At 35.6% G+C, this 24,115-nt stretch overlaps 1 protein-coding gene across 1 annotated transcript in view; it reads left to right on the top strand.

Annotated features, from left to right (window-relative positions):
• LOC128649929 (B-cell scaffold protein with ankyrin repeats-like) overlaps positions 1-24,115 on the top strand; it is an 896,039-nt gene that overhangs the window by 805,888 nt on the left and 66,036 nt on the right. The window contains exon 16 of the mRNA XM_053703492.1: positions 21,649-21,678. Within this exon, the coding sequence (XP_053559467.1) occupies positions 21,649-21,678 (30 nt within the window). The remainder of the gene's footprint in view (positions 1-21,648; positions 21,679-24,115) is intronic.

Below are 24,115 nucleotides of genomic sequence, written 5' to 3' on the forward strand. Positions count from 1 at the left end.
CCGGTTTTCTGGAATTCAGTACCAGAATTGAGCCCCAGTCTGCCTCTTTTTAAAATTGATGCCGATCAAGCAGGGTGCTGGGGATGTTTTCAGCAATTTGATGAGGCACCTAGGTATACCACTTGTTTTGGGGTGTTACCTTCTGGGAGGAATGGGGGACACTTCAAATCCAGTCCCCCATCCTGGAAGAGGCTGACAAAGTTAGCCTCTTCCACCGCTAAGATGGGCCCCTGCAACAGGATGAAGAGGGCACAATGTCGGATCAAGAGGAGCTTGATGACCCAAAGGTTAGTGCCACTTTTGGGGTTAGCTAGGGCTTTTTTGGGGTGTTTTTTAATTTGTAAGAATAGGGTTTTTTATTTTAATTTTCCTTTTCTAGGCTAGGTTTTTTTTTAGGTAGATTTTATTATTTTGGGGCATGGGGGGTTACTTGTATTGTAGAAGTTTTTTTTTTTTTTTTTTAAGTTTTTTTTAATTTCTTTTAAAAAAAGAGCTCATCAGTTGCCCTACAAAAGGGCTATTGTAATTTATTTAGTGTTAGGGTTTAGGGGGTTGTTGTTGTTTTTTTGGGTGTGGTTTTATGTTATGGGCCATGTAGTTTAGTGTTAGCTATGATGCTGTTTTTGTTTTATTTTGGATACTGTAGTTTATTATTTTTTGTAATTTAAATTATTTTTTTTAATAGTTTTTTTATTTTTTGTAACTTAGTGGGGTTAATTTAGAGGGGGTAATGTGTTTGGTTAGTTTGCATTTGGGGTATGTGGTGGCATAAGTGTTAATAGTTAGCGACTTGGGGTGGGTATGTGGTGGGATGGGGTTAATAGTTACTTGCAGTGGGTATGTAGCAACATAGGGTTTAATAGTTACAACTTGCAGTATGTATATGGGGTTGAATAAGGATTAATAGGATAGTACTTGCAGTGGGTATGTGGCAGGTTAGATCTTTATTGGTGTAGTGTTACTTTGCAATCGTGGGTTACTTTAGTTTAGGGGTATTAGGATTAGGAGTTTGGCACGGAAGTTATTTTCAAGGGATCACTTTACTATACATCGCCAATATGGTCAACGATGCTGGGTGATATCTATAGCCAGCATCGCCGACCAATAGCATGTATAGTTAACGTCTCTCAGTGATGCTGTTATGTCTGGAGCTTGGAATAGGTTCGCTCAACATAGCGGTGGATCCCTTTAATATTTTGCCCCATAGCACTTTCTTGCACATGCTTACTAGGAGCTGGTGACTCAAAACGTGTAAATATAAAAAGACTGTGCACAGTTTGTTAATGGAAGTAAATTGGAAAGTTGTTTAAAATCGCATGCTCTATTTGAATCATTAAAGTTCAATTTTGACTTGACTGTCTCTTTAATATTACAGTTTCCTAAGTATAAATCTGACTACAGTTTTTTGGACAGTGTTACAGTGCAACATCATTTGCAGAACTATAGTAATCAATAAATTGTGTTTTTAAACTAAATTTCAGTACACTCTTATTCTGCACATTTTAATAAAAAGTGCTAGGATTTGAGTAGGTGTTTACAAAGTTATATTTTCATAACTGTTTTGAAATATTTCTATACCATGTTGTAATTTTCTTTATTTCTGCCTAGTTGTTAAGTGTAGAGTAAACATAATTTGCTATGCACAGTCATAGCATAATATTATAATTAATGTAATGCATTCAATGGAGTGAGGTGTTGTAAGTGAATCTCTAGGTTCATGACTGTCCACTTTGTGTTTAACATATTTATTTATCTATGGATTTGGTGGCAGGTTTTAGGGTATCTTTTTGCAGATGATACAAAAATCTGTAACAGTGTTGATGTTCCTGATCCTGAATGGGTTAAATCAGGTGAGTAGTGATACAAATAGCTAAAGGAATAGGCAAATGAGTGGGACCTAAAACAAAAAACTATAAAGTGAAAAAAAAAGTAATTATTTATTATAGACTTGATGATACTTTACTGCTAGTAATAATATAGGAGAGTTGGAAATTATTATTTTAGTTTATTTTGAAGTAGGCAAAAAGGCATTTTGAACAAAGAAATATCAGTTAGTTGCTTGGTTATCTTTACCAGGGTTCTTCAAACTTTTTTCCCTATACCAATTGCAATGATAACACATACCTGCAATTTTTGGCAAAGTGAGTAAAATGTGTGTATACTTTATTCCTAGTTGTAGTCAAACTTAGAAAGTGTTGTAAAAGGTAATAACACACCACACACACTCTCATACAATACAAACACACTCTCACAAAACACAAACATGTATACATCACACATCCCCCACACATTCACTCATACAACACATACACACTCATACAACATACACCACACACACTCTCATATTACACACACACAAACCACACACACTCTCATACAGCACACACACTCTCATATTACACACACGCACAAACCACACACACTCTCATACAGCACACACACTCTCATATTACACACACACAAACCACACACACTCTCATACAGCACACACACTCTACGCACACTCGCATACAACACACACACCACACACATTCTCATATTTAAAACACCACACACACTCTCATATTACACATTCATACACCACACACACTCTCCTACAATACACACACACACGTTGTGCAGTGTCTTTTTCAGCCTGATAAACTTATACAAAGTAAAAATATTAACAAATTACATTTCTGTTTTTTACTTTATTTAGTTTACAGAATGATTTATTTTAAATTTGATTATACCAGCTTAAAACAGGGAAAGAAGTGGAAATTATCATTTCAGATTATTTAAAGGTAGGCAAAAAAGGCAACCTTGAAAACAAGTAAGTTGCTTGGTTACAAAGAAAGATGGCTTAGTAGAAGCAAAATAAGTACTTACCATAATCACTAGTTACATTGAATATTGTGTGCAATGCTAAAAAGGTCATATATAAACTAAAGCTGAAATGTGTTTTTTTTATCAAATTAATTTGCTCCCACCTCTTTAAAGGGACATAAAAAGTAATATTAAACTTTCATGTCAAATTGATATAATATTCTTGTTATTGCTTGTTGAAACGTTCCACAACAAAATCCCTAGGTAGGATCAGGAGTGTGCACATGTCCTAAGCACTATATGGCAATAGTGTTTGCAAAAATGCATAACCTATGAACAAGGATCCCCCTTTAAATATTCTAAACATTTTCTTTGCGTAAAAAAGCTATATTAATTCATATTGAAATTAATAGGAAATGTATGTTTTGTACACAAGTTATACTCATGAATTGTATCTTCTAGAAATTACTTTCACAGCTTCGGCCTAGATTCCATGTAGGTGGTAAAGTTTGGAAACTGTGGATAACTTTACAAGCTCAATGAAAACTAGGTCTCTGTTGGTGAACAAGGACAACCCTTAATAAACAGAAATATACCAGTTGTTTCAGTAAACTCAGGAATAGCCTTTAAAAAAAGAAAAAATATAATTTTGAAACATTCTCCTCAAAGGTAAAATACTTGCACACCTATTTGAATAGTTGCAAGAGGGTGGATAAAAATCAATGATGTTTGAAAAGAACAAAACAAAATCGGATTTTTTATTTAAACCAGATTGTTTTTATTTAAATCAGATTTTTTTTAAATTTATTTTTTCAATTTAAATAGGATTTTTTTTATAATAAAATGCTTTTTAAAGGTATAGTATAGTCAAAATCAAACTTTCATGATTCAGAAAGAGCATGCAATTTTAAGCAACTTTCTAATTTACTTCTACTATCACATTTTCTTTGTTCTCTTGGTATCTTCAAGTGAAAAAGCAAGAATGTAAGCTTAGGAGACAGCCCATTTTTGTTTCAGCACCTTGGTAGCGCTTGTTGACTGAACTAAAAACGGGCCACTCCTAAGCTTACATTGCAGCCTTTTAAAATAAAGTTACCATGAGAATAAAGAGAAATTGATAATAGGAGTAAATTAGAAAGTTACTTAAAATTGCATGCTCTATCTGAATTATGAAAGTTTAATATTGACTAGACTATCCCTTTAAGGAAAAATCTACCTAACCCTAGTTTTATTTTTAATATGCATTATAATTTAAAAGTTATTTATCCTGAAATAAGGATTATTTTTTAACTATGTAGCATGATGCTGTATACTCTATTAATCCATTTACAAAGTCATGCTCTCCCAGAGATTTCTTTAAGGTTATTTTGGGATTTTTTTTATCTAGAATATATTATCACATATTGTTGGTTTTGTAGTTCTCAAAACTGTAAATTTGTGTGTGCATTAATAGCATGCCCCTTCTTCACAATAAAAATGTTATAAAATTAAACCGACAATGTTGAGAAATAGACCTTAAAGGGACATACACCCACATTTTTTCTTTTCTGATTCAGATAAAAATAGTGGAAGAGTGGCGCTTGTTAACAAGCTTGAAGGAGTAATGAAAACAGTATATGTAATGCAACAATGTGTGCAATTAGCGATATTTAGTCAGTAAATATATGTATCAATAAAATATGTCATAATTCCTATAAACAAAAATATAATTAATATAATACTACATACAATTCACAAATAGCTCTGTCAAGTGAATGTTGTGGCCACAATATAAAAAACAGTGAAGAGATCTAAGAATATGTATCTAATAAATAAGTTATAAATTAGTTGCCGCTACTAAAAACATTAAATATCTGCATCCGGAGAGTCTATATAGTCAAAAAAACATTATCCGCTAGATTTAGAGTTTTGTCGGTAAAGACCTGCGGTGCTAACGAGCCTTTTTTTCCAGCGCACCCTTAAGCCAACGCTGGTATTACGACTCGTCTGAATGGCTGCGTTAGCCTCAGAAAAGTGAGCGTTGTGCATAATTTAGCTCCACTTCAACCCTCAATACCAACGCTGCTTATGGTAGCGGTAAGCTGGAAAAACGTGCTTGTGCACGATATCCCCATAGGAAACAACGGGGCTGAGCTGGCTGAAAAAAAAACCTAACACCTGCAAAAAAGCAGCGTTCAGCTCCTAACGCAGCCCCATTGTTTCCTATGGGGAAACACTCTCTAAGTCTACACCTAACACCCTAACATGAACCCCGAGTCTAAACACCCCTAACGTTACACTTATTAACCCCTAATCTCCTGCCCCCAATGTCGCCGCTACTATAATAAAGTTATTAACCCCTAAACCTATGTCTAACTCTAACCCTAACACTACCCTAACTTAAATATAATTTAAATTAAACAAACTAAATTTACTATCATTAAATAACTTTGTATTTATTTTCACTAGGTACAATAGCTATTAAATAGTTAATAAGTATTTAATAGCTACCTAGTTAAAATAATTACAAAATTACCTGTAAAATAAATCCTAACCTAAGTTACAAATACACCTAACACTACACTATCAATAAATTAATTAAATAAATTACCTACAATTATCTAAACTAAAATACAATTAAAGTGATGGTAAACTCCGCTATTGCTAAGTTCAAGAATTCGATTAGTTATTATTATATATATTAAACCGCATTATCAATTTCTAATGTTTATATGTAATTTTACTAAAAATTATCTTTATTCACAAGCCGTTGTTGCGCCGCCTCGCTCTGCCCCTTGCCTGAATAAACTTGACGTTTGCCTATTCTCCACCCTCTCTACACGTCAGACAATTTGCATGCTCCTGACTCTGACATTTCAAACGCATGCGCATTGGAGCAAATGACGTATACCAAGTAAACACGGAGTCACGAGATTCAATGTTTATTTGGTTCAGTCTGAAGTAAAAGTTTGACTAGATAGAGAGTGCGAGCAATTGGTCCCTTCTAAAATGAGCATACTTGCCTTAAACCAAAATATAAGTAAGTCTATAAGCGCATGCGTTGAAAATACATGAACGCGCAAAATTGGCTTCGCTTTTTAACGCTCCTGATTGGTTGGCCTTATGCTGCGAAGAATGCAAGACTGCGCTTGCGTAAATTATGTTGCATAGAAGTAAGCCTGTCTGGTGACAGGCTTACTGATTGGTAGAATAAAATAAACAATCAATGTGACGTCACAGGGGGCAGGTGATAGACGACATTAGACGGAGCGATTAGACAAGGATTTATAAGTGTTTTTACATACATACCATTACATGACATTGAGTCTGTAAATTGAATGTAATTTAACAATAGCAATAATATAATCAATATATACAGAGTTTACCATCCCTTTAAATAAACTAAACTATAATACAAAAAAAAAACAGAAAATAAAAAAAAATACAAGAAGTTTAAACTAATTACACCTAATCTAAGCCCCCTAATAATATAAAAAAGCCCCCCAAAATAATAAAATGCCCTACCCTATCCTAAATTACAAAGTAATCAGCTCTTTTACCAGCCCTTAAAAGGGCTTTTTGTGGGGCATTGCCCCAAAGTAATCAGCTCTTTTACCTGTAAATAAAAATACAATACCCCCCAACATTACAACCCACCACGCACATACCCCTACTCTAAAACCCACCCAAACCCCCCTTAAAAAAAACTAACACTAACCCCCTGAAGATCTCCCTACCTTGAGTCGTCTTCACCCAAGCGGGGCAGAAGAGGTCTCCCATCCGTTTGAAGTCTTCATCCAAGTGGGGCAGAAGAGGTCTTCCATCCGATTTAAGTCTTCATCCAAGCGGAATCTTCTATCTTCATCCATCCGGAGTGGAGCGGCAGCATCCTGAAGACCTCCGACGCGGAACATCCATCCTGGCTGACCACTTCCCGATGAATGACGGTTCCTTTAAATGATGTCATCCAAGATGGCGTCCTTCGTATTCCGATTGGCTGATAGGATTCTATCAGCCAATCAGAATTAAGGTAGGAAAAATCTGATTGGCTGATTCAATCAGCCAATCAGATTGAAGTTCAATCTGATTGGCTGATCCAATCAGCCAATCGGATTGACCTCGCATTCTATTGGCTGATCGGAACAGCCAATAGAATGCAAGCTCAATCCTATTGGCTGATTGGATCAGCCAATAGGATTTTTTTCTACCTTTATTCCGATTGGCTGATAGAATTCTATCAGCCAATCAGAATTGAAGGGACGCCATTTTGGATGACGTCACTTAAAGGTATCGTCATTTAATCGTCGGATCAAGACAGAAGAGGATTCTCCACATCGGATGTCTTGAAGATGGACCCGTTCCACTCCGGATAGATGAAGATAGAAGTTGCCGTCTGAATGAAGACTTCTGCCCGTCTGTAGGTGTGGTATGTTGAAGATTACAATTCAAAAAACAAGTATTTGTGAACTTCATATAAAGATTAGCCCTAAAATTTAGAGCTTGTTGCTCTTTTTTGAACTAATCAGAAAACAACTTCTATGTATCCTGATTAGACAACATGAGGCATTTGATATATGATGAATTTTGGTATTAACTACAGACTTTGGTGTTAATAGTGATAAAGATTTATAAATAAGAAATATAGCATATGCTCAATATATATTTATATAAGAGCCACAGATGGAGTAGAAATACTGACACGGTCCTAATCAGTAATAGTAGCAACTGGTAAGAAACAGATTGATCTACTTTTACTTCACGCATTCACACACATCCTAAAATATATGCAAGTTCAGACACTCCACAGACACACAATGTTTGTTTGTAACTGGTATGGCAGATAACAAGAGTTGCCCAATAATGCGGACTGGTGATAGCAAACAGGCAGGTAAGAAGCTTAAAGGCTTTAGTTTTGTTCAAGTACGTTACCCCCTTGAGGACCGAGAGTGATCCGTTACCGCACTGGGAGATCCGTGTCCGGGACTGGCAGCGTGTGTGAATGTGGCTTACTTCCGGGTACCGGTAAAAAAGTAGATCCGGCCGTTCAATGATCCAGACTTGATAGTAACAAAGTTGCAACAAGATCATAAGAGATACAAAGGTAGCAAAAGTAAATAGTGGTATTATTACTTTGCTCAGGATACAAATGATAGGAGACCTGAAATAAGAATAGCTACATCAGTGTAGGTATGACTTCAATAATCAGGCAGTGAATGAATGTTACAGGTCGTCCTTAAATAGGGAGGAGACCATATAGGAGGGGTTAGAGTCAAAGGTATACCACATCTCCCCCCCCCCCCCCCTCAAGGAAGCACCCCAGGGGATTCCAAGCTAGGTTTCTCAGGGTAGCGGCGATGAAAATTTCACAAAAGACGAGGAGTGCGAAGATCAGAATGGAGTTGCCAAGAGTTATCCTCCGAACCATAGCCTTTCCATTTCACAAGGTACTCCAACCTCCGCCTATGGATCCTGGAATGCAACACAGCTTCAACTTCATACTCCTCTCGATCATCAATGAGGATCGGAGGTGGCCGAGACAAAGAGAGGGACTGAGGTGATGGAAGATATGGCTTCAACAGGGAGACATGGAAAGAGGGGTGAATTTTAAAATCCTGAGGGAGATCCAATCTCACAGCATTGAGGTTGATTATTTTAGACACTTTAAAAGGACCCAAGTACTGATTTGCAAGCTGTTTACTAGGAACGGAAAGCTTAAGATTTTTTGTCGAGAGTAGAACTAAATCCCCAATTTGATATGAAGGACTGGCTGTGTGATGGGTATCATACAACCTTTTCTGATAATCTTTAGCTTCTGAGAGATGTTTTTTCAAGACGTCCAGCCTATCTTGTAAAGTAGTTGCAAAATCCAATGCAGAGGGTGAATTTACCTGTTGAGAGGATAAAGAGATAGTGGTAGGATGATATCCATAAGTAGCGAAGAATGGGGATAATTTAGTTGAAGAAGAAGTGGTATTGTTGTAACCGAACTCTGCCAAAGGTAAATAAGAGGACCAATCATCTTGGAGATGAGTTATGTAGCAACGAAGGTATTGCTCAAGAGTTTGGTTAAGTCTCTCAGTCAGACCATTTGTCTGGGGGTGAAATGCAGTCGAATATCTTGAATCAATTTTGATTAACTTGCATAAAGATCTCCAGAAATTAGAGGTAAACTGAGTACCACGGTCAGTTATAATAACTTTAGGCAGTCCATGTAAGCGAACTATGCTATCTAGGAAAACGTGTGCTGTTGTGAAAGCTGTTGGCAGACCCTTTAGTGGAATGTAATGAGCCAGTCTTGTTAGATGGTCAATAACAACTAATATAGTATTGTAATGATGGGATTCAGGTAACTCGACAATAAAGTCCATTGATATGGTACTCCAGGGTTTGTCAGGAATAGGCAGAGGAAATAAAAGACCTGATGGTCTTTTGTGTACTAACTTATTTCTGGCGCAGGTATCACATTGTTTTACATAATTTGTTATATAAGTATCCATGAGGGGCCACCAATAAGTTCTCCTGGTTAGGTCAATAGTTTTCGAAATTCCTGGATGACCCGCTAGGGTCCCATCATGGGTTTGTTTGAGAATGGAAGATCTCATTTGTTGGGGAATATAGAGTTTAGATTTATGGTAAAAAAGACCAGTATTGTAATCTTTCTGACAGTCTATTCCATGTAGTGGTTCTTGCTTTAATTCTTTTAATACCTCTTCTTCTAAAGGTGTGAGTAAACCTATAATTCTTTTGGAATGATTTGGTTGATATGATCTTGAGTGCTTTGATCATGTAGCCTGGAGAGAGCATCGGCTTTGGTATTCAAGTGTCCCGGTCTGTATGTTAAGAGAAAATTGAAACGATCAAAGAATATTGACCATCTTGCTTGCCGTGCAGACAAGGTCTTACTTGTTTTTAAAAATTCAAGATTTTTATGATCTGTATAAATCTTAAAGGGTAGTTTGGAACCTTCCAATAAATGCCTCCAGTGGTCTAAGGCACGCTTTATAGCTAGGAGTTCTTTATCTCCTATGCTATAGTTTTTCTCAGCGCTAGTCAAAATTTTCGAATAAAAAGCAATAGGATGAATCTCAGTTTTGTTTTTATCTTGTTGTGATAATACTGCACCGATACCTGAGTCGGATGCATCGACTTCAAGTATAAATTCTAAATCAAAATCTGGCATAGCTAGGATGGGAGCTGTTGTAAAATTCTCTTTCAACTTGTTAAAATCATGAGTTGCGGATTCTGTCCACTTAAATCTTTGTTTTTCACTAGTAAGTGCTGTTAAAGGTTTAACGATAGAAGAGAAATTCTTAATAAACTTTCTATAGAAATTCGCAAAACCAATGAATCGTTGTACAGATTTTGTTGAAGTTGGAGTAGGCCAATTCAAAATTGCTGAAACCTTCTCCGGGTCCATCTGTATTTTGTTTGGACTGATGATATAACCCAAGAATTTTATTTGTTTGACATGAAAAGAACATTTTTCCAGTTTAGCATATAATTTGTGTTCTTTTAAACGAGTTAGTACCCAGCGTACATGCTTTTTATGTTCCTGTGGTGTTCTAGAATAAATTAGGATGTCATCTAAGTATATTATGACACAAACGTCAATAAGGTCATGGAATATCTCATTTATAAAAAACTGAAAAGTTGCTGGGGCATTACTCAGACCGAAAGGCATTACGTTATATTGAAAAAGGCCATATCTGGTTCTGAATGCCGTTTTCCATTCGTGACCTTCCTTGATTCTAATCAAATTATAAGCTCCCTTTAAGTCTAATTTGGTGTAAATAGTTGCACCAGTTAGACGTTCCAAAAGTTCAGGTATTAGGGGTAAGGGGTACCTGTTTTTTATTGTAATGTTATTCAATGCCCGATAATCAATAATAGGTCTTATGGTACTATCCTTGTTTCTTACTAGAAACATTCCTGCAGCTGCAGGGGATGTGGAATGAGAAATAAATCCCTTACGTAAATTTTCGTCTAAGTAATTTCGAATATATTGAAGTTACTCTTGAGAGAGAGGATAGATCTTACCGTGTGGGATTTTGGAACCAGGTATTATATCGATAGGGCAGTCGAATTCCCTATGGGGTGGAAGGTTTTCTGCCTCTTTTAAATTAAATACCTCTGCCAAATCCTGATAACATGAGGGTAAACCATTATCAAGTGACGCTATGGTTTGATGTGGGTAACAAGTGTTTGAGCAATAGGTAGAATCTAATGTTACCTTATTTGAAACCCAATTTATGTTTGGGTTGTGTTTCTTCAACCATGGGTACCCTAGAATAAGTGTATGCTGATGTATGGATATCAGATCAAAAGACAAATATTTGGTGTGTCCATGAGATGATGTTACAAGCAGGGGAACAGTATGATGTGTAATCGGCCCTTGTTCTATGAATGAACCATCTATTAACTTAATGGACACAGGGTTTTGTTTGCATATAACTGGTATTTTATTTTTATTTACATAAGTGGAATCAATATAATTGCCGGAAGCGCCCGAATCAATTAATGCCTTGGTTTGGATGTTTTTCTGCTCCCACTGTAAAAAAATGGACAAAGTCATGTGTGTATCATTTTCAATGCTGTAAATAAAGTCATTAGTTATTGCCTTACCATTCTTTTGTTTCTTCAACAAAGGACAAGTGGAAACTGCATGTTCCTTTTGAGCACAGTATAAACAGAGATTTTCCAACCTCCTTCTAATTTTTTTCCTCTGGTGGCAGAGGTCCTCTAAGAACTCCAATCTCCATAGGGGTAGCACTGCCATGAACTCTATCATGACTTGTTGTGACTTGATAAGGTTTCCTGGATGGGTTATCATAAGAGGCCCTCTCTGCTCTCCTTTCTCTCAAACGTCGATCCAAAGACATACTTAATTTGATAAGACCCTCAAGGGTATCCGGGATCTCAAGACGTGAAAGTTCATCTTTGAGTGATTCAGACAAACCCAGGCGAAATTGATTCTTTAAACTGATTTCATTCCACTGAGAGTCCTCAGCCCACATCTGAAACTCAGTGGTATAATCTTCCACATTCCTCTTACCTTGTTTTAAAGACCTCAATCTCATTTCAGCATTTATTTGTGTATTTGAATCTTGATAGAGACTAGTCAAAGCAGAAAAAAAATCCTGTAACGAATCTAGGATAGGGTTATTGTTTTCAAAAAACCTGTTGGCCCAAGTCCTTGGTTCACCTTGTAGGAAAGATATTGTAGTACATACTTTAATCCGCTCAGTGTGATAAGTCTTGGGTCTAAGAGAAAATAATAAGTTACAGGCATTCTTAAATTCCCTGAACTCAGAACGTTTCCCTGAGAAAGGTTGTGGATAATTAATATGAGGTTCAGGTGGATCATGAGGCTTTTGTGAGACATAATCTTTAACTATTGTTTTAAGTGCTGCATTTTCAGTTTGTACTTCAGTCAATGCCCTTGCTAAGTAATCAAGTTTGAGATAGACATTATTAAACTCCTTTTTTATTTCATTAGGATCCATAACGATTAATGAATTGAATCCAAGGAATTTAGATTGTCTTTTTTAGGCCTGATTATTATGTGGTATGTTGAAGATTACAATTAAAAAAACAAGTATTTGTGAACTTCATATAAAGATTAGCCCTAAAATTTAGAGCTTGTTGCTCTTTTTTGAACTAATCAGAAAACAACTTCTATGTATCCTGATTAGACAACATGAGGCATTTGATATATGATGAATTTTGGTATTAACTACAGACTTTGATGTTAATAGTGATAAAGATTTATAAATAAGAAATATAGCATATGCTCAATATATATTTATATAAGAGCCACAGATGGAGTACAAATACTGACACGGTCCTAATCAGTAATAGTAGCAACTGGTAAGAAACAGATTGATCTCCTTTTACTTCACGCATTCACACACATCCTAAAATATATACAAGTTCAGACACTCCGCAGACACACAATGTTTGTTTGTAACTGGTATGGCAGATAACAAGAGTTGCCCAATAATGCGGACTGGTGATAGCAAACAGTCAGGTAAGAAGCTTAAAGGCTTTAGTTTTGTTCGAGTACGTTACCCCCTTGAGGACTGAGAGTGAACCATTACCGCACTGGGAGATCCATGTCCGGGACTGGCAGCGTGCGTGAATGCGGCTTACTTCCGGGTAGCGGTAAAAAAGTAGATCCGGCCGTTCAATGATCCAGACTTGATAGTAACAAAGTTGCAACAAGATCATAAGAGATACAAAGGTAGCAAAAGTAAATAGTGGTATTATTACTTTGCTCAGGATAAAAATGATAGGAGACCCGAATTAAGAATAGCTACATCAGTGTAGGTATGACTTCAATAATCAGGCAGTGAATGAATGTTACAGGTCGTCCTTAAATAGGGAGGAGACCATATAGGAGGGGTTAGAGTTAAAGGTATACCACAGTAGGACCTCTTCTTCCCGGCTTGGATGAAGACTTCTGCCCGTCTGGAGGACCACTTCTGCCCCGTTGGGTGAAGACGTCTCAAGGTAGGGTGATCTTCAAGGGGTTAGTGTTAGGTTTTATTAAGGGGGTTTGGGTGGGTTTTAGAGTAGGGTTGGGTGTGTGGGTGGTGGGTTTTAATGTTGGGGGGGGTATTGTATGTTTTCTTACAGGTAAAAGAGCTGATTACTTTGGGGCAATGCCCCACAAAAAGCCCTTTTAAGGGCTATTTGTAATTTAGTGTAGGGTAGGGATTTTTATTATTTTGGGGGGCTTTTTTATTTTATTAGGGGGATTAGATTAGGTGTAATTAGTTTATAAAAATTGTAATAATTTTATTATTTTCGGTAATTTAGTGGGGTTTTTTTTCATAATTTACATAATTGTATTTAATTGTATTTAATTGTATTTAATTGTAGTTAGTGTAGGGAATTCATTTAATTATAGTGGTAGTGTTAGGTGTAATTGTAACTTCGGTTAGGTTTTATTTTACAGGTACTTTTGTATTTATTTTAGCTAGGTAGTTAGTAAATAGTTTAATAACTATTTAGTAACTATTCTACCTAGTTAAAATAAATACAAACTTGCCTGTAAAATAAAAATAAACCCTAAGCTAGCTACAATGCAACTATTACTTATATTGTAGCTAGCTTAGGGTTTTTTTTTTATAGGTACGTATTTAGTTTTAAATAGGAATAATTTAGTTAATTGTAGTAATTTAATTTAGATTTATTTAAATTATATTTGTTAGGGGGTGTTAGGGTTAGGGTTAGACTTAGGTTTAGGGGTTAATAACTTTATTATAGCGGCGGCGACGTTTGGGGTGGCAGATTAGGGGTTAATAAGTGTAGTTAGGTTGCAGCGACATTGGGGGGGGCCGATTAGGGGTTAATAAATATAATGTAGGTTGCGGCGATGTTGGGGGCAGCAGATTAGGAGTTCATAAGTATAATGTAGATGGCGGCGGTGTCCGGAGCGGCAGATTAGGGGTTAATAATATAATGTAGGTGGCAGCGATAGCGGGGGCGGCAGATTAGGGGTTAATAAGTGTAAGATTAGGGGTGTTTAGACTCTGGGTTTATGTTAGGGTGTTAGGTGTAAACGTAAATTTTCTTTCCCCATAGGAATCAATGGGGCTACGTTAGGAGCTGAACGCTGCTTTTTTGCAGGTGTAAGGTTTTTTTTTTAGCCGGCTCTGCCCCATTGATTCCTATGGGGAAATCGTGCACGAGCATGTTTAGCCAACTCACCACTACCATAAGCAGCACTGGTATTGAGGTGAGATGTGGAGCAAGATTTTGCTCTCTGTTCACTTTTCTGTTTTTTTTAAAAAACGTAATACCAGCATTGTTTGTAGGTGAGCGGTGAGCATAAACTGCTCGTTAGCCCCGCACAGCTTACCGACAAAAACTCGTACTCTAGCCGATAATGTTTTATTGACTATATAGACTATTCGGATGCAGATATTTAATGTTCTTTTATGTTTTTAGTAGCATCAGATAATTTATAACTTGTATATTAGATACATATTCTTAGATCTCTTCACTGTTTTTTTATGTTATGACATCAACACTCACTTGACATAGCTTGGTATTTTATTAAATTTATTTTTATTTATAGAAATTGTGACACATATTTTATTGATACATATATTTTCTGACTGAATATCGCTAATTGCACACATTGTTGCATTACATATACTGTTTTCATTACTCCTTCAAGCTTGTTAACTAGCTCCACTCTTCCACTTTTTTGTTTCTTCTTGTTTCCATTAATGTGGTAAATTTTGGAAACTGGTGAAAGTCTAGGGAAATTTTTTTTATGTTTACCACCAGTTTCCAAACTTTATCACCTCAATGGAAGCGAGAGCCCTCTCAGGAAACCTTACAGATGCAATAGGGCTGGCTATGGGAATTCTGGAGAGTTCTTGAACCAAGGTCAGGTTTTTCATCTAAGCCTCTTTCAAGCATTAAGAATCCATAAAGACTTTGGCCTAGTTTCCATTGAGGTGATAACGTTTGGAAACTGGTGGTAAAAACATTTATCTCCATTAAAGTCTATAGACAATTTTTATGTTACCACCAATTTCCAAATATCTGTCGGACAGACATGATACGCTATAGCGGTCTTAAGACCGTTGCTTCTTAATTCCTGTTTCCGGCAAGCCTGAAGGCTCGTGCGGAAACAGGGCGATTAGGCACAATATGGCCGATAATAAATCGACCCCTAAGCCTTTATTGCTATTGTGAATTTTCTTCTATCACTGGCCTAGTTTCCATTGAGGTGGTAAAGTTTGAAACTGTTGGTAGCATAAAAATTCTCTATAGACTTTAATGAAGATAAATGTTTTGATCACCACAATTTACCACCTCAATGGAAAGTAGGCCACTGTTTGTACTTCAGTCAATGCCCTTGCTAAGTAATCAAGTTTGAGATAGACATTATTAAACTCCTTTTTTATTTCATTAGGATCCATAACGATTAATGAATTGAATCCAAGGAATTTAGATTGTCTTTTTTAGGCCTGATTATTATGTGGTATGTTGAAGATTACAATTAAAAAAACAAGTATTTGTGAACTTCATATAAAGATTAGCCCTAAAATTTAGAGCTTGTTGCTCTTTTTTGAACTAATCAGAAAACAACTTCTATGTATCCTGATTAGACAACATGAGGCATTTGATATATGATGAATTTTGGTATTAACTACAGACTTTGATGTTAATAGTGATAAAGATTTATAAATAAGAAATATAGCATATGCTCAATATATATTTATATAAGAGCCACAGATGGAGTACAAATACTGACACGGTCCTAATCAGTAATAGTAGCAACTGGTAAGAAACAGATTGATCTCCTTTTACTTCACGCATTCACACACATCCTAAAATATATACAAGTTCAGACACTCCGCAGACACACAATGTTTGTTTGTAACTGGTATGGCAGATAACAAGAGTTGCCCAATAATGCGGACTGGTGATAGCAAACAGGCAGGTAAGAAGCTTAAAGGCTTTAGTTTTGTTCGAGTACGTTACCCCCTTGAGGACTGAGAGTGAACCATTACCGCACTGGGAGATCCATGTCCGGGACTGTCAGCGTGCGTGAATGCGGCTTACTTCCGGGTAGCGGTAAAAAAGTAGATCCGGCCGTTCAATGATCCAGACTTGATAGTAACAAAGTTGCAACAAGATCATAAGAGATACAAAGGTAGCAAAAGTAAATAGTGGTATTATTACTTTGCTCAGGATAAAAATGATAGGAGACCTGAAATAAGAATAGCTACATCAGTGTAGGTATGACTTCAATAATCAGGCAGTGAATGAATGTTACAGGTCGTCCTTAAATAGGGAGGAGACCATATAGGAGGGGTTAGAGTTAAAGGTATACCACAGTAGGACCTCTTCTTCCCGGCTTGGATGAAGACTTCTGCCCGTCTGGAGGACCACTTCTGCCCCGTTGGGTGAAGACGTCTCAAGGTAGGGTGATCTTCAAGGGGTTAGTGTTAGGTTTTATTAAGGGGGTTTGGGTGGGTTTTAGAGTAGGGTTGGGTGTGTGGGTGGTGGGTTTTAATGTTGGGGGGGGTATTGTATGTTTTCTTACAGGTAAAAGAGCTGATTACTTTGGGGCAATGCCCCACAAAAAGCCCTTTTAAGGGCTATTTGTAATTTAGTGTAGGGTAGGGATTTTTATTATTTTGGGGGGCTTTTTTATTTTATTAGGGGGATTAGATTAGGTGTAATTAGTTTATAAAAATTGTAATAATTTTATTATTTTCGGTAATTTAGTGGGTTTTTTTTTCATAATTTACATAATTGTATTTAATTGTATTTAATTGTATTTAATTGTAGTTAGTGTAGGGAATTCATTTAATTATAGTGGTAGTGTTAGGTGTAATTGTAACTTCGGTTAGGTTTTATTTTACAGGTACTTTTGTATTTATTTTAGCTAGGTAGTTAGTAAATAGTTTAATAACTATTTAGTAACTATTCTACCTAGTTAAAATAAATACAAACTTGCCTGTAAAATAAAAATAAACCCTAAGCTAGCTACAATGCAACTATTACTTATATTGTAGCTAGCTTAGGGTTTTTTTTTTATAGGTACGTATTTAGTTTTAAATAGGAATAATTTAGTTAATTGTAGTAATTTAATTTAGATTTATTTAAATTATATTTGTTAGGGGGTGTTAGGGTTAGGGTTAGACTTAGGTTTAGGGGTTAATAACTTTATTATAGCGGCGGCGACGTTTGGGGTGGCAGATTAGGGGTTAATAAGTGTAGTTAGGTTGCAGCGACATTGGGGGGGGCCGATTAGGGGTTAATAAATATAATGTAGGTTGCGGCGATGTTGGGGGCAGCAGATTAGGAGTTCATAAGTATAATGTAGATGGCGGCGGTGTCCGGAGCGGCAGATTAGGGGTTAATAATATAATGTAGGTGGCAGCGATAGCGGGGGCGGCAGATTAGGGGTTAATAAGTGTAAGATTAGGGGTGTTTAGACTCTGGGTTTATGTTAGGGTGTTAGGTGTAAACGTAAATTTTCTTTCCCCATAGGAATCAATGGGGCTACGTTAGGAGCTGAACGCTGCTTTTTTGCAGGTGTAAGGTTTTTTTTTTAGCCGGCTCTGCCCCATTGATTCCTATGGGGAAATCGTGCACGAGCATGTTTAGCCAACTCACCACTACCATAAGCAGCACTGGTATTGAGGTGAGATGTGGAGCAAGATTTTGCTCTCTGTTCACTTTTCTGTTTTTTTTAAAAAAACGTAATACCAGCATTGTTTGTAGGTGAGCGGTGAGCATAAACTGCTCGTTAGCCCTGCACAGCTTACCGACAAAAACTCGTACTCTAGCCGATAATGTTTTATTGACTATATAGACTATTCGGATGCAGATATTTAATGTTCTTTTATGTTTTTAGTAGCATCAGATAATTTATAACTTGTATATTAGATACATATTCTTAGATCTCTTCACTGTTTTTTTATGTTATGACATCAACACTCACTTGACATAGCTTGGTATTTTATTAAATTTATTTTTATTTATAGAAATTGTGACACATATTTTATTGATACATATATTTTCTGACTGAATATCGCTAATTGCACACATTGTTGCATTACATATACTGTTTTCATTACTCCTTCAAGCTTGTTAACTAGCTCCACTCTTCCACTTTTTTGTTTCTTCTTGTTTCCATTAATGTGGTAAATTTTGGAAACTGGTGAAAGTCTAGGGAATTTTTTTTTATGTTTACCACCAGTTTCCAAACTTTATCACCTCAATGGAAGCGAGAGCCCTCTCAGGAAACCTTACAGATGCAATAGGGCTGGCTATGGGAATTCTGGAGAGTTCTTGAACCAAGGTCAGGTTTTTCATCTAAGCCTCTTTCAAGCATTAAGAATCCATAAAGACTTTGGCCTAGTTTCCATTGAGGTGATAACGTTTGGAAACTGGTGGTAAAAACATTTATCTCCATTAAAGTCTATAGACAATTTTTATGTTACCACCAATTTCCAAATATCTGTCGGACAGACATGATACGCTATAGCGGTCTTAAGACCGTTGCTTCTTAATTCCTGTTTCCGGCAAGCCTGAAGGCTCGTGCGGAAACAGGGCGATTAGGCACAATACGGCCGATAATAAATCGACCCCTAAGCCTTTATTGCTATTGTGAATTTTCTTCTATCACTGGCCTAGTTTCCATTGAGGTGGTAAAGTTTGAAACTGTTGGTAGCATAAAAATTCTCTATAGACTTTAATGAAGATAAATGTTTTGATCACCACAATTTACCACTTCAATGGAAAGTAGGCCACTGTCAGGCCTCTATATTTCAAAGCTGACAGGATTCATTTTATTTATCTTTTTTTAGTGCATATGTTTGACTGGGCTGTTTTTATAGGGAGCTTCAATTGTTTGTGATGTTGATATCCATTCACATTGGCACTTGTTCTATGCATCGAGAAGTTAACAGTTATATGCGGAACTGAAACTGATGTGACAAGAAGCAGGTCCAAATCTTTAAAATTAAACAATTTTTGAGATGGGTTGTTGCAGCAAGTTTTTCAGCAAGAGATTAGTTTCAGCAATAAATGTTATTGTATCTAGGGCATTGTAGTTTTTGCATTCTTATCGTCTAATAAAATATTACTAACACATTTTCATCAAACGTGTTTATGCATAATTATAATAGTTGTTTTCTTTTGTATGAGCTTTTAATTTACAAGTTATATAAATATACTTTGGGGAAAGATATAGTAAAAAAAATATTAATACAGTTAGTATGATGAAAGTGTTCATCAGCCATTCACAGTTTCAAACAGAATTGTAAACATTACTGATTTATTCATCAAATGTTTGAATGTTTTCCTATTTATATCATTGTGATTGCTTGAATCCCACTGTGATAAAATATACTATATATATATATATATATATATATATATATATATATATATATTAGGAAATTTGAAATATGCAACTGTTTGAGTTAGCAAATGTACTTGTACATACGTTTTAACAAAATTATTTGTTGAAAAAACAAAGCTTTTTTGTTTCACAAATCAAACAATGACACTATAAAATGTAGTATATGTGCAGTATTTATGTGAATGCAATTGTGAATAGCTGAAGTATTCCAGTCAAAAAAATTAAGATTTATTTTCTACATAACTTTACATTATTGTGTTGCATTTTGTAGCTACATTTTGTGGTTAACTTATAAATATGCAAATTTACCTTTGATAAGGTTTCCAAAACACTGCTCTGTGTAGCCAATCAAAAGCAGCATAGACCAGGTAGAGGGCTGCATTGCTTGTCCAATTTGGCTTCTAATTGGCTGCACAAAGAATAGCTGGGTAAGTAAGGAAAACTAGCTTAAGGGTCTAATGATTAAAAAGTAAAGCAGCATGGAGAGAAATCACACAAAATCTTTGGGATTTTTTTAGACCTTCTTATGTAAAGTAGTAGTCTCCTTTCCACATCCATAATCATGCATAGTGAGATAAACATCTCTTAACCTAAAATTTGTATTTCTAAAATGATTTGATGGACCTCTCTGTACTGATGTGACTTCATCTCATAGGAGCAGAGAGCATTAGATAATCTGGACCTAAGGTCCAAATACTTAAAATATCATCAGACCAACAAGAAATTGCCTGTTTGGGTTTGCTAGGCTCGCAATCCGTCAGTCTGTCATATATTCTAAAAAAGTGAACTGACTCTCGTTGTGCTGACTAGTGGCGATGTGTTGTCTATAGGATATAGTGGGGATTGCAACTTCAGCAGTGTATTTTTATTTATTTTAAGATTGATATTGTGCGTTTTCTATATTCATATTTACATTATATTGGGAATGCGCAATCGTGCTTGCAATATTCATATTTCACAATATTGCGATTGCGATGTTGTGTTTTTACCTATTCATATTTCACTATATTGCGATTGCGTGGTCGTGTTTTACTTATAATGTTGAGGTTTCACCGTAGCAAACATGTTATATATTAATACCAATATATATCTATATTATAATATGAAAAAAGCAACACTATAATAACAATATTGTGAAATATGAATATTGTGATTGCGCGTTCTCAATATAATGTAAAGCACAATGATAATCATAAAATAAGTAAAAATACATGACTAAGGACACAATAAAAGATTAGTACAGTTTACATACATATTCTAACAGTATATTATACATCACATATGCATTAAACAATGTGTACACAGTCACATATCATATACCCAGAATCCCCCACCTCCTATAGATGTATTATTGACGTTTAATTCACTATTGTATTGTAAGAACAGGGAATGAGTTTCTGTTGAAAATTGTATGTCATACAGTACTGTGTAAAGGGGTAATTTACATTATACCTTTGATGCTACTTTGTATATATCGCCAGTATCATAGAAGCATTGCCACCCACTGAAATCTATGATAAAATGCCTATTGGCAATGCTGCCTTTAAACAGTACTGTCAGCCCTTTTGAATATCACAATGGATACCTTTTTACTATATCGCCACCTCATGGCCCTTTCGATCATCAGGGACTAAGTAAGAATACAGTATTAGGAGGCTTAGCTGAAGGAAACTTATATTAAACACAAATAAAAGCTGTCAAAATATGTTGGCTCGTATGCTATTTACTTTTGCTGTGAAATAAATACATTTAAATTCAAGTTAATTCTTGTAGCATTAATAAAAAGGTGAACTACCATAAAGTATTGTATGGAGTCAATTGCTTTCTTTTGTAAGTTATATTCATGATACTGTTTATTCCATAAATAAGAAATAAAACACAAACAGTTTATGTACAGTTATTATTTAAATAATGTTTAGATAGATCAAAAAGTATTTATTAAACCATTTTTGTTTTGCCAACAGATAAAATTACCATTATTCACCAACCAACAGGTAAGTCTTTTCTCTACCTTTGAATAATACACAAAATTATTATTTTAGCCATGAACTTTAGTGGGATGAAAGGAGTTAATCCAAGTTATATAAAAAAAAGTGACGTGCATTGCCGCATTCCAGGTGCAAAAGGTTCAGTTTGTCTTGACTAGAAAGCAGTTTGCTTGTAAATTATGTGGACAATGAACACACCCTATAAATGTACTTGTCAGCAAAATGTTAAAATTACTCAAACATTTTTATAGCCAGTGTTAATTATGAGCTGGAGGAAATTGAATAAATAAAGGCAATAAATTAACTCCTGGTAATAAACATAAAGCTTATCTTTTATGAAATACCATCTGACAGTAATGAAAAATAGGAGGCAATTGTAAAACAGATCCCAAGAGAAATAAATGCTTGTATATAAAGAGATGTTTTAATAAGTGTGTCTAATATTCCACTTGTTTAAGAAAAGCAGATTGTGGCATGGTGTGCAACGTAATAAGAATGGCTGCTAAATTGTATGCACCTGTTAGCAATGGGTGTGGTTGAAACACCTGAATTCAATATTTAGTACAGTTGTCTACATACTTTTGGCCATATAGCATCTATATTGCATAGAATATAAAAGTACTAATATTAGAAATGAAAAGCAAAAAATATATGTGAGAATTAGTAGGAAGTACAGGCAATAGGAATAAATTGCAGTAAATGCATATGGTTCTTACATACCATGTGGTATAAATAAGATAAGACCAATAATCAGCTATATTTAATCATTGTGATTGAACTAGAAGCAATATTCTGCTGAAAGATGTCTGTGCCAAACCCCAGTGCTATTTCTTGAAAAGAACAAAGGATGTTTGCAGTAAGATAGGCCTGATAGACTTACAGACAGTTTCAATATATAGACCTTGCTTTTCTAATCTATGAGCTGCTTGCTTGAGTGGACTGAGATGCCCTTGTTAGAATTTATTAAATATTTTTAGATGCCAAAGGTAAATTATACTCTATTTGTTGACAACAGCAAAAGAGGAAGATAACTTTTATTATTATTATTTCAGATGATTAAAGATAAACAATGTGGTAGTGCAGCAGGAAAGGCCATTAAGATGATTGGATAAGAAGAGGTTTTAGGGGAAGAAAGAGTGCCGCTCTATAGATCACATCAGAACTCATCTTAGATATTAATTTGTGTATAGTTCTGGAGAAGGATTAGTGTAGAATGTTCAAAAGGGGGCTGCACAAATGGTACCTGGTCAAAAAAGTAAAAGATATAAGTATAGCTTACAAAAGAGAGGGGGAGACAAAGAGGACAGCAAACATCAAGTATACAAAGTGATTTAACAAAGCTCAGAATTCAATCACAGTCCTTTATATATCAAGACCTCCCTGGGACCTTAAAATATAAAACAGGCGTCTGAACCGTAATATGTACCAATTATTGTTCCGAACAGAACAGTTAAGAGACACAGACAAGATTATTTAATAATTTCCTTTATCAAGCTACGTAACCAAGGCTTAGACATTAATGCAAATAATGAGCCAATAGGGTGTAGAAAAATGAATTAGGTTAAGGCTCATAAAGAAAAGGACCTCTCAATTATGATTTTTAACTCTACAAACTATAGGTCAACATAGGAAAAATGTAAATCTTATACAAATAAAAAAGATTGCGTAACAGCTTGAACCTGTATACCTTACAAATGTCTATAATGTGCAGGGGCTAGACTTGACTATAAGAAAGAAAGTCGTTTACAGAGTGATTAAGAACAAATGCTCTATTTTATTAACAAAATATAGACTGTAATGTGTGACCCAAGCATATAAACAGCACATAAAATAGCAAAGTGGAGCACTTCATACAGATATATCAATAATAATCTCCAAATATTACCAACTATCTCATCAAAAATATTACAGTAAACACTTATCAAGGCAGAAAAGCATCCCATATTCATATATTGTAACCTAATCTATATTCTATATCACCTACAATTAGCTGGAAAAAGATACTAGAGAGAGAAGAATAAAAACCAGAATTTAGTTTGAAAGCCATACTATAGGGGTGACTAGAAGGTCTCAGGGTGCGCTGCAGCTAGATGGATTACCCTACAAAATTAGACTTACATTAACCTACTTCATTTCACTTGAGTGTCCAAATATGTGCCATTAGAACCAGACTTGTAGCCCTTATATTTATATATTTGAGGTTTAGTAGCACTGATTAGCACATTTATTGGCACTGTTTTGTCAATATCAAGGCAAGCGAAGTTCAATGGGTAGCATTTAGGATCTACAGATCTGCTAACCCATCAATAGTTGTCATCTGACCCTTGTCCTCTGGAACATTATAACACAGCAACATCCTCTCTGCAGACATAAATGCCAATCCACCTGAGACCACAGAAAACTACCTCTCACTAAGTTCAGGAAGGGGGTAAGGAGGAAATAG

This window comes from Bombina bombina, chromosome 2 (genome assembly GCF_027579735.1).
Source record: "Bombina bombina isolate aBomBom1 chromosome 2, aBomBom1.pri, whole genome shotgun sequence".
In the NCBI taxonomy this organism is placed as follows: Eukaryota; Metazoa; Chordata; class Amphibia; order Anura; family Bombinatoridae; genus Bombina; species Bombina bombina.